We start from the raw sequence: 13,093 nt of genomic DNA, 5'->3' as shown, positions 1-13,093 counted from the left end.
ACTATGTAGTGCATTTCAATCCCCTCATTAGTGGCAACAATACAATTTTCTTCTGCATCATTAAGAGGGCGAGGACCAGGAAAATCACAATTAACACAGTACAGGAATTGATGACAATGGAATTCTTATCTTTGTTTAGCTTCCCATCCATTTTTTAAATATAATTCCCCTCCCATCCTGCACTTTCAGTTTCTACTGTCCCCAAACCAAGCACCATCTCCTGACCAAAAGGCCAGTGACCTATTTCCAGGCTTTAGCTAAATGCTGCTTTATAACTGGTTGCTAGATGATCCACGGGTGACCCAGGTTGACCTTTTCATATCTTCCCCTCTCCTTACGTGAAAATGCCATGCGTGCATTCATCTTCCAACATTTGGGGCGTCACTTTGTATTTTTTTTTTAATTCAAAATGCATATAAGCACCAGTGAATGTGTAAGGGCACTGGAAACTGATTTAAATGACAGTGATAATCTTATTAACTTCCACTTTTAGTTTAGTTACATGTGATCTTTTAAACCATCCTCTTCCCATTGCTCTTGGTATTAGCACAAGAAACAATCATGATAAAAACAAAACCCTTGCTCTGTGTATCTGGGCCTAATGAGAAAAGATATAGAATTAATGGCCTCCTTTAAGAGAACAGTGCAAGATTTACACCGGTAACACTGTGTGAAGGATCGAATCACATCAGAGGATCATATTATTCATCAGTCTTATTCCTGGAATTGATACTTCCCATTTCAGCTGATTATTACAGAAGCCCTGCTACTTCACTGGAGTGAGTTTAATTGTTATAACCGTGAATAGGTCATGAGATAACATGCCATAGTTGCATTTTGGCTTTAGTGGAAGATAAACCTACACCTCAAAATCAGTTAGGGAATGGCCCTGCTCCCAGTAAAGTATGCTTCCAGAGCTATACCACCCCTAAAAGTGTGGGCAGATTGCAGTTGACACACAAACAGCTTTGGTTATTGTTTTATAACTGCTATAGTGCAGGCAACGATTGTGATTACGATTGTGTTCAATACTCTGACAGTGAATTATACAGCATTTCCCTCTCAATATACTGTACTAAAACATTTCAAACAACCACAGAGCTGAACAGGAAATGTGAGGGTTTTATTGTTGAGACCCTGAACTTCCTGTCAACTGAGATGTACAAAGACATACAGTCTTTTGTGTCTGAAATAATTCAGACAGCTCTTCTGATAATAACTAGTACCAACTTAATTATTAAGATTCAGATGTGAAAAACGTCACACAAGATTACCATCAGAAGGATTTCTGTACCCTGCAAAATATTTTTAATCAAATAGACTTCTCCAAGTTTTATGTCATGAAAGTAAAAACAAAAACCAGAACAGCCAGTTAAATGGGAGTCTGAAAAGTATGTCAATCAGAAAAATAGAAATTTTAAACTCATTAATGTAAATGGAACCATTTATATTTCCAATCTACTAGCCACCAGCAGTTGAAAAAAGATTTGATATTAAGCGCACACCATTGCTGCTGCAGCTGTCAGACTTAACACAGGTGTCTTGCCTGGTTGTTGAAACAGTATGCAAGTGTCAAAAATGTTCATGTGTGCGAGGAATATGAACGTGTGATGATTCATTAGGTCCAATCTATTTTTAACATGAACAAGGCTTCTGGATGTATTGTTCATTCAACCAGATTGTTTCTATGTGAAAACAACGACAGAATTCCAGTAAAATTCCTATTGTCCCACAGGTTATAGCTTTCAACTGTTTGAGCTACTGCAATTATTAATCCATTAATACAGAGATCACAAAATTCTGCTGTTCTGGTTTCAAGACGTCATGGAAAATTACAGCATTGGAGGAGGGTATTTGATTCATTAAAGTATATTTCAACATATACTGAGATTTGGATTTTTTTTTTTTTTAAATCAAAGAAAATTATTACCACATAAAGCTGTTTCCACATAATCCCCCATTCTCGTAAAGTTCCTGTCATTTCTGTGATGACAGTGTCTTCTGTTGGAATGATTGTTTCAAATTGCCTGTGGTTGTAAAAAGAATACATCATCCATGAGCTGACACACTCACATTTGCAGTATTTCATGAAAATACTGGGCCATTGCATTTTGAAATTATGCATTTCAGTCCGACACAAGAGAATAATTTAAAATTCTACCTTGTAAACTTCCAGGGTGAAAAATGTCTGTATTGACCGAAACAATTCCACCCATATGATTTTATAGTTCATAAAGCCTTATGAGTGATTTCTCAGCACTCCATGGGCCCAAGTTTCCACAAGAAAAAAAACGGGCGCCCCTCCGAGCTGAGCGGCCGTTTTTCGCGCCTAAAAAAATCCTCGGTATTCTCCACCTACTTACAGGTCCTCTGGCCCTCGGCGCAGCCAGCACGAGCTGTGGGGGGGGTGGAGCCAGGTCCCGGCACTGTTTTCAGTGCCGGGACCTCTGCACATGCGTGCTACAGTCGGCACGCAAGTGCAGTAGCTCCAGGCACCAAACTGTGTGGGAGGGGCCCGAAGCACGCAGCCCCTAGCCCTGGCTGAATGGCCTCACTGAGGCTGCGTGAATCAGGCTCCTCCCACGGCCAGCTCCTGCTCCCCCCCCGCCCCCGACAACCGCTCCCCCCCCACCCCCGACCAGACCCGACCCGACACCCTCTCCCCCCCCCGCCGACCAGACCCGACACCCGCTCCCCCCCCTACACCCACTCCCCCGCCCCCCCCCGCCCCGAGACCCGCCCCCCCCCGCCCCGACCCGAGACCCGCTCCGCCCCCCCCCCCGCGCTCTCTCTCAGCGACACGAACGGCTTTCTCCCCCCACCCCCCCTCAGCAGCACGAACGGCTGCAGAATTCTCCCTGGCTGAAGCACTTTCACACAGGTAGGAAGATGGTTTATTTAATCTTTTCTTGGCTTATAAATGTTTATTCAGGTTGGATTTATTTGTATAATATTTGTAGAAGTATAAATAAGGATTTATTGTCGAATTTAATGAGTTCCCTTCCCCCCACCTCGTTCTGGACGCCTAATTTGTAACCTGCGCCTGATTTTTTAATGTGTAGAACAGGTTTTTTCAGTTATACAAAAATCTTCATTGGCTCCATTCTACTTTAGTTTGGAGTACATTTTCACTGTGGAAACTTTCAAATCAGGCGTCAGTGGCCGGACACGCCCCCTTTTGAAGAAAAAATTCTGTTCTAAACTAGAACTGTTCTACCTGACTAGAACTGCAGAAAAAAAATGTGGAGAATTGCGATTTCTAAAATAGTCCGTTCTCCACCAGTTGCTCCTAAAAATCAGGCGCGAATCATGTGGAAACTTGGGCCCCATATATCTGTATATTTAACAATTTCCTGAAAGACTTGAGCAATGAAAGATGTATACTCGATATACTCTGTTGCTGGCAAAACAGGAGTATATCCCTCAGAAATTTTTCAAAACATAATTGCACCAAGTGAAATTTCCATGCAGTAATTGCAATCTACCCATTCAGGAATGTACAGTAGAAAAAGATCTCGTCATATATAAAGCACAAATTCTTAATTCTATTCTTTCTCTATGGTAAGGACTCTAAATAGGCTCGAATTATATTTGCAGATCTTTTTCCTCCAATTTTGAGTAGTTTATGTATCAGCAACCTAACAATTTTGCTCAATATCTTTTGACTTTACACACTCATTGTACAAACATACACAGCATCTCCAACAGAGGTTCTGTGAACTACTTACTGGTCCCTCAGCAGACACCCAAGTCATTTGACTTTTACATTTAAAAACGTATTTTCATTCAAGTTTACACATCAATATATACACAGAGACCATAGAACCAATCAGCAGCTCTTCAGACACACTTGCAGTGTTGGACAGGCAGTGGTGTGGTGACAGGACTGGGACTGAAGCCAGGTTTTCCAAACAGGTTTTGTGGGGTCTTGTTCAGAGCAGAATCTCCACCCACCCCAAACGAGAACAGAGGTGGTGGGGCATGGCTGGGGGAGGGCACTTTTGAGCTGGTGTTTTCTTGTGCCCAGCCTGGTAGAACATCGAGGGCCGGTACGCCAAATGAAAACAGGTGTGCCAGTCTGCCAACTGGTAGATATGGAGCCCACCAGATGAACAAGCGTGGGATATGGCGCAGAACCCGTAAGATTTTTTTTAAACAAGTAAATTTGTTTTCATCCTTTTGGCTAAGGGAGGGAGGTAGCATACAGCTGGGAGCTTTCTGGGTTGGGAGGGGTGCCAGCACTACCTCATGCCTCCCCCCTGCCCTCACCATCTCCCTCCCCCTCCATTCACTCTCATTTCGGAAACTTTCAGGACCGAGCATTGAGTGACCGCTTTGTTTGTGGGATGAAAAATGAAGCGATCAGAAGGAAGTTGTTGACATCCCCTAACTTAACTTTTGATTTAGCTTGTCCGACAGCTAATGTCAATGGATATGGCCAATCAATACTCCAGAGAATTTCGAACCATTTCGGGTCATCAGACAACCGAGGTGAATCGTCAGCAGATTAAAAGAAAAAGGCAGTTGGGCCCCAAGGCCTCAGCAACTGGCCATGATAAAAATACATTGAAGTCGTGCTATCGGTGTCTCATAACACATTGGTCAAAGTTGTCCATATGTGAAGGCAGAGTGTTTCTTCTGCAGGAAAACCGGGCATCTTGCAAAGGCATGTCAACTGAAGAGTAAACCGACTTTCAAGGCTATAAGTAGAAATACCCAGAGACTACAATAGCATGGAAGAAAAGCAACAGGACGAGGAGGTTTTGGAGATACAAGTCATCAGGAGCACAAAGGTATCTCACAGCAATTCGCGAAGTATCATCATCCAAGTAGGCGTTGCAGGAACTGGCGCATCCGAGAGCGTAATACCGGAATCATTATATTCCATTGGAGAAATCCAAGATAGAGCAGAGAGGTTTCTCGGGAGAGAATATTCCCATAGTAGGACGTATAACCATACCGGTGAAATACAAGGATCGATTTCAGAGCTTGCCTTTCTTCGTAGTGGCAGGAGACAAGCCTGCCTTGCGAGGTTGAAATTGGTTGGGATCACTGAAGCTGGATTACAATGAAATTTTGTGTGTTGAAATGAGATTTGCATCGAAGGATGATGTCTTCAAGAAGTATCCGAAGGTGTTCTGTGAAACAGGCAGTCCGATCCAAGGCTTCAAGGCAAGTGTCAGGGTACAGAAGGATGCTCGGCCAGTTTACTGCAAGCCACGTGCTGTACCATACTCACTCGATTTGAAAGTTGAAGAAGAACTCAAAAGACTAGAGACTGAGAACATTATCTCCAAGATAGATTTGGGGGCTACACCCATTGTTGTTGTACCCAAGTCCGATGGGAAGGTAAGGTTGTGTGGTGATTATAAAGTAACCATAAATCAGGTTCTAGAGGGTAATCTCCCCAATACATTGACAAATGTAGAAGATTTGTTTACAACACTGACAGTTGGTCAGATCTTCTCAAAGTTAGATCTCACAAATGCTAACTTACAACTTGAACTAGCTGAGGAATCCAAGTCATGCTTGACTATAAATCCTCATCTAGGCCGATATCAGTTTAATAGGCTACCATTTGGAGTATCTATCCGCCCCAACCATATTCCAAGGGGTGGTGAACCAGATTTTGCAAGGCATTGAAGGGGTAAGTATGTTATTTAGATGACATACTCATTTCAGCACCAAACAGGCCAATCCATAATAACGTTTTGAATGAAAGTGCTCAAATGGCTAGAGAAGCACAGAGTCCGAATGACTGCTCACAAATGTGAATTATTTCAAAACTTAGTGGAGTACTTAGGGCACAGAGTAGGCAAAGATGGTTTACATCCAACCAAGGGAAAGCTGGATGCAATTAGAAATGCACCCACTCCCAAGAATGTCACTGAACTTCGATCATTTTTGGGTCCTTTTAACTATTATGGGAAGTTCCTTCCAAATTTGTCGATAGTGTTACAGCCAATGAATGAGCTGTTGAAAAAAACAGGTCCAGTGGAAGTGGTGAGAAGAATGTGATGCAGCATTCCAGGAGTAAAAGCCAGTTTGTAGAGAGCACCATGTTAGTTCACTATGACGTATCTAAGGAGATCACGCTAGCATGTGATGCCTCTGTATGGAGTTGGGGTAGTGACCTCTCATGTACTACATAGTGGGGAGGAGATACCAATTGCTCTTGCTTCACGCACTCAGTGATCGTGAGCGTAATTATGCGCAAATCGAAAGGGAAGCTTCGGCATTAATTTTGGGGGTCAAGAAGTCCCAGAAATACTTGTATGGTCATAAGTCTACCATTGTTACAGACCATAACCCCCTGACAGCAATCCTCCATCCAAAGTCCTCAGTTCCAACCTCAGCTGTAGCCCGAATGCAGAGATGGGCTTTGATTCTGTCAGCATATACATATGACATTGAGTACAGACGATCAGCTGATCACAGTAATGCTGATGCTGTGTCGAGATTGCCATTCCCATCACAAGTTACACCCAATAGAGAAAAGCACACATTGATGATTTGCCAGTCACAGTTGAAGAGATTGGGTCACGTTTGATTGCTCGACCAGTTATGTCAAAGGTGAATGATTACATCACAAATGGCTGGCTAAACCAGGTAACAGAGAAAGATATTCATCCATACGTCATTCATCGGAATGAATTATCAGTCGATAAAGATTGTATCACGTGGGGTTCAAGAGTGGTTATCGCAAATAAATTCAGGTCCAAGCTATTAGGAGATCTTCATGGCCAACACCTGGGAATGTGCTTGACCAAGAATTTTGCACGTAGTTACTTATGGTGGCCAGATCTAAAGATACAGAGTGCATCATCAGTCAGTGTACAACATGTCAATTGGTAAGCAAGAAACCACCATCAGTACCATTACAGCCATGGAAATGGCCTCCCACAGGGTGTGGCAAAGGTTACATATAGATTTTGCTGAGCGAGAAGAACAGCTGTTCATTGTGATTGAGAGCCATTCGAAGTGGGTAGAGGTGCTTCCGATGTGGAAAATAACAAGTAAAACACTAGACCATTTTGCAAAGATTATTTTCTTCATATGGCCTCCCAGAAGAAATTGAGTCTGATAATGGGCCGCAATTTTATTCAGAAGAATTTGCACAGTTCACGAGCAAAAATGGTGTGAAACAGATCAAGGTTCCACCGTACCAACCACAAATTGCAAAACATGCCATCAAGCAAATGTTAGATCCAAATCCAAAGAAACGGCAGCACAAATTGGCTAATTTTCTGATTACTTATCATAATACTCCTCATACAACTACTGGCAGAACACCAGCAGAGTTGTTTCTCAAGTGACAGCCACGAACCAGGTTCTCGTTGTTAAAAATCAAACTTGGCACAGTCAGTAGAAGAGAAACAATTAAGACAAAGAGAATCATGATAGAGGTAGAGTAAGAGAAAGAAGTGGGTGAAATTAAATTAGATGATGAGTGAAGTGGTTACCAGGAAGAGTGGTGAAGATATGTGGTCCTCGCACAAATTTGGTCAAGCTGTTTGATCATGGACAGGTTAGATTTGTTCACGTTGATCAGATTTTACCTACAGATGTGGAAGGAGTTGAAAGTTGGAATGATTCGATTGTTTCTGATTCATCAGATAGTCTCAGTACAAGTACAGTACCACTTTTTCTTGAAGTTTTTCCCGCCGAGATCGTTGAGGCGGCCTCTGTCGATTTTCGTGACTTTGCTATTTTTTTTTCAAGTTGGACATGAAGTTGATCATAGAGGACGGAAGTGAGGCAGTAAGGCAGGCTGAGGGGCAGAAGTTGGGGTGGGATTGGGACTCCGCCACTGTCACTCAGTGGCGGGGAGCAGTGGTGACGTCACAGCGTGTGTGCATCACCACGCTCGCTCCCGTCCATTAAAGGGGAGAGAATCCAGCGTTTTTTTAATCTTCAGCCACTGGGCGGGTTTTGGCCAGGCCAGTGGCCTGGCACCCAAGAGCGGGTGCCAGGCTGCCCATTGGTGGCCCAGCTGATCTCGGGGGCACTATTTTGCCGGTTGATCGGGAAGTCGGCTGTCAAAAATAAAGACACAGCGGCCGCGGCAGTGGGCCCTCCCCTTGAAGGGCCGCCGTGCTGCCGGGCCGCACACAGTCAGCAGAAGGTGCACCAACAGAGAAAGCTGTCAGGGGCACCATGCAGCGGGGCAATGGTTTTTTCAGGTGAATTTGGGTCGGTGTATTCTGCAGGTGGGATAGCGGTGGTGCGTGCAGCGGTCAGCAGCAGCAGGATGGAGGTGGGGACAGGCCGAAAAATCTCCGACCTGAATTTGGGTCAGGGCAGCCAGTTGACCACAAAGCGGCGGCCACGGGATTCCGCCGCATGACCACTGCAAACGGGCAGTAACCGGTCTTACCGAGACCCTGAATTTTGGCCCCAAGTTCCTGTGTTAAGAGTCATTTTGTACTCTGTGTTTGTGATGTCGTAAAGAACATACCACGCAGCCCAGCTAAAATTTATCAACCTTTGAGAAATAAGATAACCCCGGAGGAACGGAATTTCAACATTCTTCGATATGCAGTTAAAACTAAATGCTGCTCGAACCAGCCTACCATAAACATTCAAGTTTTGTCCTGGAAACAACATCAGATCTAATTGCGTTCTCTCTCATCCCCAGAAATAATATAGGCGGTTGGAGGATTAAGGTCAATTGTTGTTTATTTATTTATACTTGGGTTTTAACGCTCAACACAATCCAGGAACAAATCTGGGATCATGTAGCCAATGCGGCTTTTAGTTACATGCTTTCTTTAGTGAGTGGGTAGCAAGTATCCAAAATAAAGGGTCAACAGATGATATCAAAAGCTGCTTGGACCGATATCAAAAAATACTGGAACTGGAGGTGCAAAGAGTACATAAAGGTTCCTACACACATGACTTGGGGGGATTTCAGACTTTCCTAAGACAGTGTGACACACTCATTGTGGAGGACAAATTATTCAACAGATTGTAAAAGACTATAATTGTCAACTACATGTCAAATATAGTATTCAAATTTATAGGGAAAATGTAAATATAATTATTTTTGCTCATTATAGTCTTTTGGAAATCATTATACATTGAAATATTTTCAGCGCTTAATACCAATTAATCTCACAATGTTATTCATGAAAGTCTCCAGTAGGCAGCACATTTTTTCATAACTGGAGAACAATTATAGATTATGAACGATATTTTGTTCTGCTAGGTGCAAGAATGATATCTTCCTGCAAGCGTCTGGGTACTGTGATATGGTAATTATTGTAGCAATTCAGTATAATAATTGTACAAATCATAATATTATTTTATCAACATTTCTAACCCCACGAGACAGTTAAGGCTGTGAACAGTCTTCTCCCTTGTAATTTACAATCACTGAACTTACCCTTTGTTTTTGACGTTTGCATTTTTCAAGTGAATATAGGCAGCTGGGAAAATTCCCTTTAGGAATAAAAAAAAAATTCTGACTTATTTTCTTTTAAAGTGGCTTTGTTACTTCTAAAACAGATAAAATACTGCAAACAATTGACTCCTTACAGACACTGAAATATACACCATCATACTTTATTTTTGGATAGACCACTTGGTAATACTGGATGCATGATGAGCCAGGCCATTTTTCTGCTCACCACTAAATCCGGTTGTAAATTTGGGTTCACACACACTGACTGTGCAAGTTTCTTTTCTAAACAATTGAGATGACATACAGGCTTCATTAGGTGGAGAATGAACATCATGGAATTGATTCACTGTACTATGATGCAGTAGGCTAGTCACTGGTGAAAGCAGACTAGCTAGTATATGCATCGTGGAACAGTAGAAAATACAAAGCTTTTGTCTCTAATTATAATTTTTTTTGAAGTTCTTTTTAAAAAAAAATGGACATTGTTGCTCAATAAACTATTTGCAACTGTCAGAAAACATAAAAGGTAATTTTTTTATTGGATTATGCATCATGCAATTCAGGGATGGAAGTGTTGATTTCAGAAATAAACCATTACAAATAAACCTTGAATATCCAGCTACAATATGAAAAATGTACATACCTTAATGCTTGAATTTTTTAAAATAAATCCTCTGTACCAGCCTAAAGAAGATAAAAAAGATAAATATCAGTTTTTGTGTCAAACAGTATTTGGTAACATTACTGGAATGTACTTCAACATGGGAGGTGACAAAAATATGCAGGGAACAGGCATGAGGATGTGCCCATCATTGACCCTACTAAAGTCTGCACTGCCCAGTGTTGGAAAATTCCAAAAGCTGGCTTTGATGGCATTCTTTACAAATTAATGGCCCATAAATTAACAGCAAGGCTAAAAGCGCTCTCTGCTATTTATGCACAAATACTGCAGAAACTTTAGACACAGGTAAATGCGCGATTAAACACGGAAATTAAAAAGTTGCTGTCCAAGCTGCGCCACTCTGCTATTAGCTTTGTAAAAACGGCATTGCGCTGTTTGCCTCACTATTGAAATGCATTGATCAGTGTTGCAATGCTGTACTTGTAGATGTGAACTGAACACGCCACAAAAAATTAGAGCTGGTCTGAAGTGATTCAAGAAGTCGGTTTTGGAGCCATTTAAGGTCTGCGCATATTTAATTAATCCTGGATTAGCAGTCAGAGATGCTTTCAATGACGAGTCAACATATTTACTGAGGCATACGAAAGCATGGGCCTTATGCTAAACATCCAAAAGACAAAGGTCCTCCATCAGCCTGTCCTCGCGCACAGCACTGTGCCCCCCAGTCATCAAGATCCACAGTGCAGCCCTGGACAACGTGGATCATTTCCCATACCTCGGGAGCCTCTTTAACAAGAGCAGACATTGACGACGAGATTCAACACCACCTCCAGTGTGCCAGTGCAGCCTTCGGATGCCTGAAGAAAAGAGTGCTTGAAGACCAGGCCCTCAAATCTGCCACCAAGCTCATGGTCTACAGGGCTGTCGTAATACCTGCCCTACTGTATGGCTCAGAGACATGGACCATGTACAGTAGACACCTCAAGTTGCTGGAGAAATACCACCAACGATGTCTCCGCAAGATCCCACAAATCCCCTGGGAGGACAGACGAACCAACGTTAGCATCCTTGACAAGGCCAACATCCCGAGCATTGAAGCACTGACCACACTTGATCAGCTCCGCTGGGCAGGCCACATTGTTCGCATGCCAGACACGAGACTCCCAAAGCAAGTGCTCTACTCGGAACTCCTTCATGGCAAACGAGCCATAAGGACACCCTCAAAGCCTGACTGATAAAGTGCAACATCCCCACTGACACCAGGGATTCCCTGGCCAAAGACCGCCATAAGTGGAGGAAGTGCATCCGGAAGGTCGCTAAGCACCGAGTCTCGTTGCCGAGAGATGCAGAAACCAAGCGCAGGCAGTGGAAAGAGCGTGCGACACCCCACCCCTTCCCTCAACGACTATCTGTCCCACCTGTGACAGGGACTGTGGTTCTCGTATTGGACTGTTCAGCCACCTAAGGACTCATTTTGAGAGTGGAAGCAAGTTGTCCTCGATTCCAAGGGACTGCCTATGATGATGAAGTGCTAATTACTGCCAATGAAGCTCGCTGGCACTGAAAATTCACTATTATTTGTGAAGTCTCATTCCTTCAGGATTTAATTGTTGGATATTTTACAAATGTAAAATGCAACATTTTTTTTAAAACTTTTCCTTTCTGTCTCTTTTTTCTTTCTCTCTTAATCCAATCTTTCTGTACCTGATTTGATATGGAATTCACCCACTCGAATTTACACTTCCTTCTCAGTTAATTTTGCAAATCTTCACTCGGTAATTGGTTCACTCAGGTCCTAGATATCTGGTTTCATTCACTGCGCTATTATCAGCTTGCATTTTCAGTAACTTGCCATGAAAAATATCGTCGAGATTAAATAGGCAAGGGCAAGTCTAGCTAATGGTAGGCGCCATACGCCATTCATTGCCGTGATACAAAAAATGATGGGCCAATGTTCTAGAATTGTGTTTGAAATAGCACTCCATGTCTAAATGTCAACATAAGACACTTTGGCCTTGAGTTTCCCCTTGGTGGTGTTTTTTTCAGCACAATTTGCCCGGAATTGGCCAAACTGATACAAAAGATTGAGTAATTCGAAGCGCAAATTGCGTTCAGTGCAAATCGAATTTCCGCGATCTTTTGCGCTAGTTTATAAAACATCATGCTAGAAGCTGGACCAGCCCACAAAACTGGCCACACCCCTGGATCGATTTAATCAGCATTGTGAGTTTCTGCAAGTTGTGCCCGTTTGCTGACTTTTGAGGAGGCTCTTAAAATTAAGCGCTTTTTTTTGGTGGAACAAGAATACACATGTCTTAAAAGCTTGTAAGAAATTGACTACTGTAAACCAATATAACCAGAAAATGGTTCTGTGTAGTTTTTTTGAAATCATGTTCAGTTATTTAAAATCGGGTTATTGACAGGTGGTGGACTCAACACTCAGGTTTTTCACCTGTATTAATAAAGCTGCACCAGGTTACCAGTCTTAAAAAGAGCCAGGAATTTGTTTTTATCAAACGCTGGTTAATGGAAAGTTTTACATTCAGCAATATACAAATGAGTTTCAGTAGAAACTTTAAAAAAAAATTACTTCAGAAAATTAGCGTAATTTTGAGCGCAATTTGCACCCAAATCGCCAATTGCGGCCCAAAACGGAAACTCTCAGCCATTATCTTTATAATATAATCTTTTCATGAACTGTGTAGGATAACATCTTTATGTTTATACACTGGTGAGGGTAAGCTTGAATTTATGAAACAGGATTTCAAGTTAGGGATGTATTACTTCCTCCATTATTTTCTTGCATTGGCAAACTCACCATCACATTTTTCCAGTATCTGAACTGTGTCCCCCACTTCTAATGGTAAACCATGAGGAACTGTTCCTCGAAAACCAGATATTGCTGAAAAAGAGAAAAATCAGAATGCTTTGATTATTACATTTAAAATGTTATTCATTATTAAACTAATATATATGGCAAGAGCAATTGTTTCCCATACACCTGAGGGGTGCATACATCATGATTTGATTAGCTACATTTGTAAGTATACATATTTCAAATTTTGAAT

The 13,093-nt window shown here is 42.2% G+C and overlaps 1 protein-coding gene across 1 annotated transcript in view; it reads right to left on the bottom strand.

The window, feature by feature from the left end:
* Positions 1 to 13,093, bottom strand: part of LOC139280730 (dedicator of cytokinesis protein 4-like) — a 511,619-nt gene that overhangs the window by 380,502 nt on the left and 118,024 nt on the right. Inside the window, exons 2-5 of the mRNA XM_070900388.1 lie at positions 12,844 to 12,927; positions 10,047 to 10,087; positions 9,386 to 9,441; positions 1,931 to 2,027 (exon numbers count right to left, since the gene is read on the bottom strand). Coding sequence (XP_070756489.1) covers positions 1,931 to 2,027; positions 9,386 to 9,441; positions 10,047 to 10,087; positions 12,844 to 12,927 — 278 coding nt within the window. The remainder of the gene's footprint in view (positions 1 to 1,930; positions 2,028 to 9,385; positions 9,442 to 10,046; positions 10,088 to 12,843; positions 12,928 to 13,093) is intronic.

This window comes from Pristiophorus japonicus, chromosome 15 (genome assembly GCF_044704955.1).
Source record: "Pristiophorus japonicus isolate sPriJap1 chromosome 15, sPriJap1.hap1, whole genome shotgun sequence".
Taxonomy (NCBI): domain Eukaryota; kingdom Metazoa; phylum Chordata; class Chondrichthyes; family Pristiophoridae; genus Pristiophorus; species Pristiophorus japonicus.
Note: the sequence above shows the minus strand (reverse complement) of the source record. Positions and strands in the feature narration are given on the sequence as shown.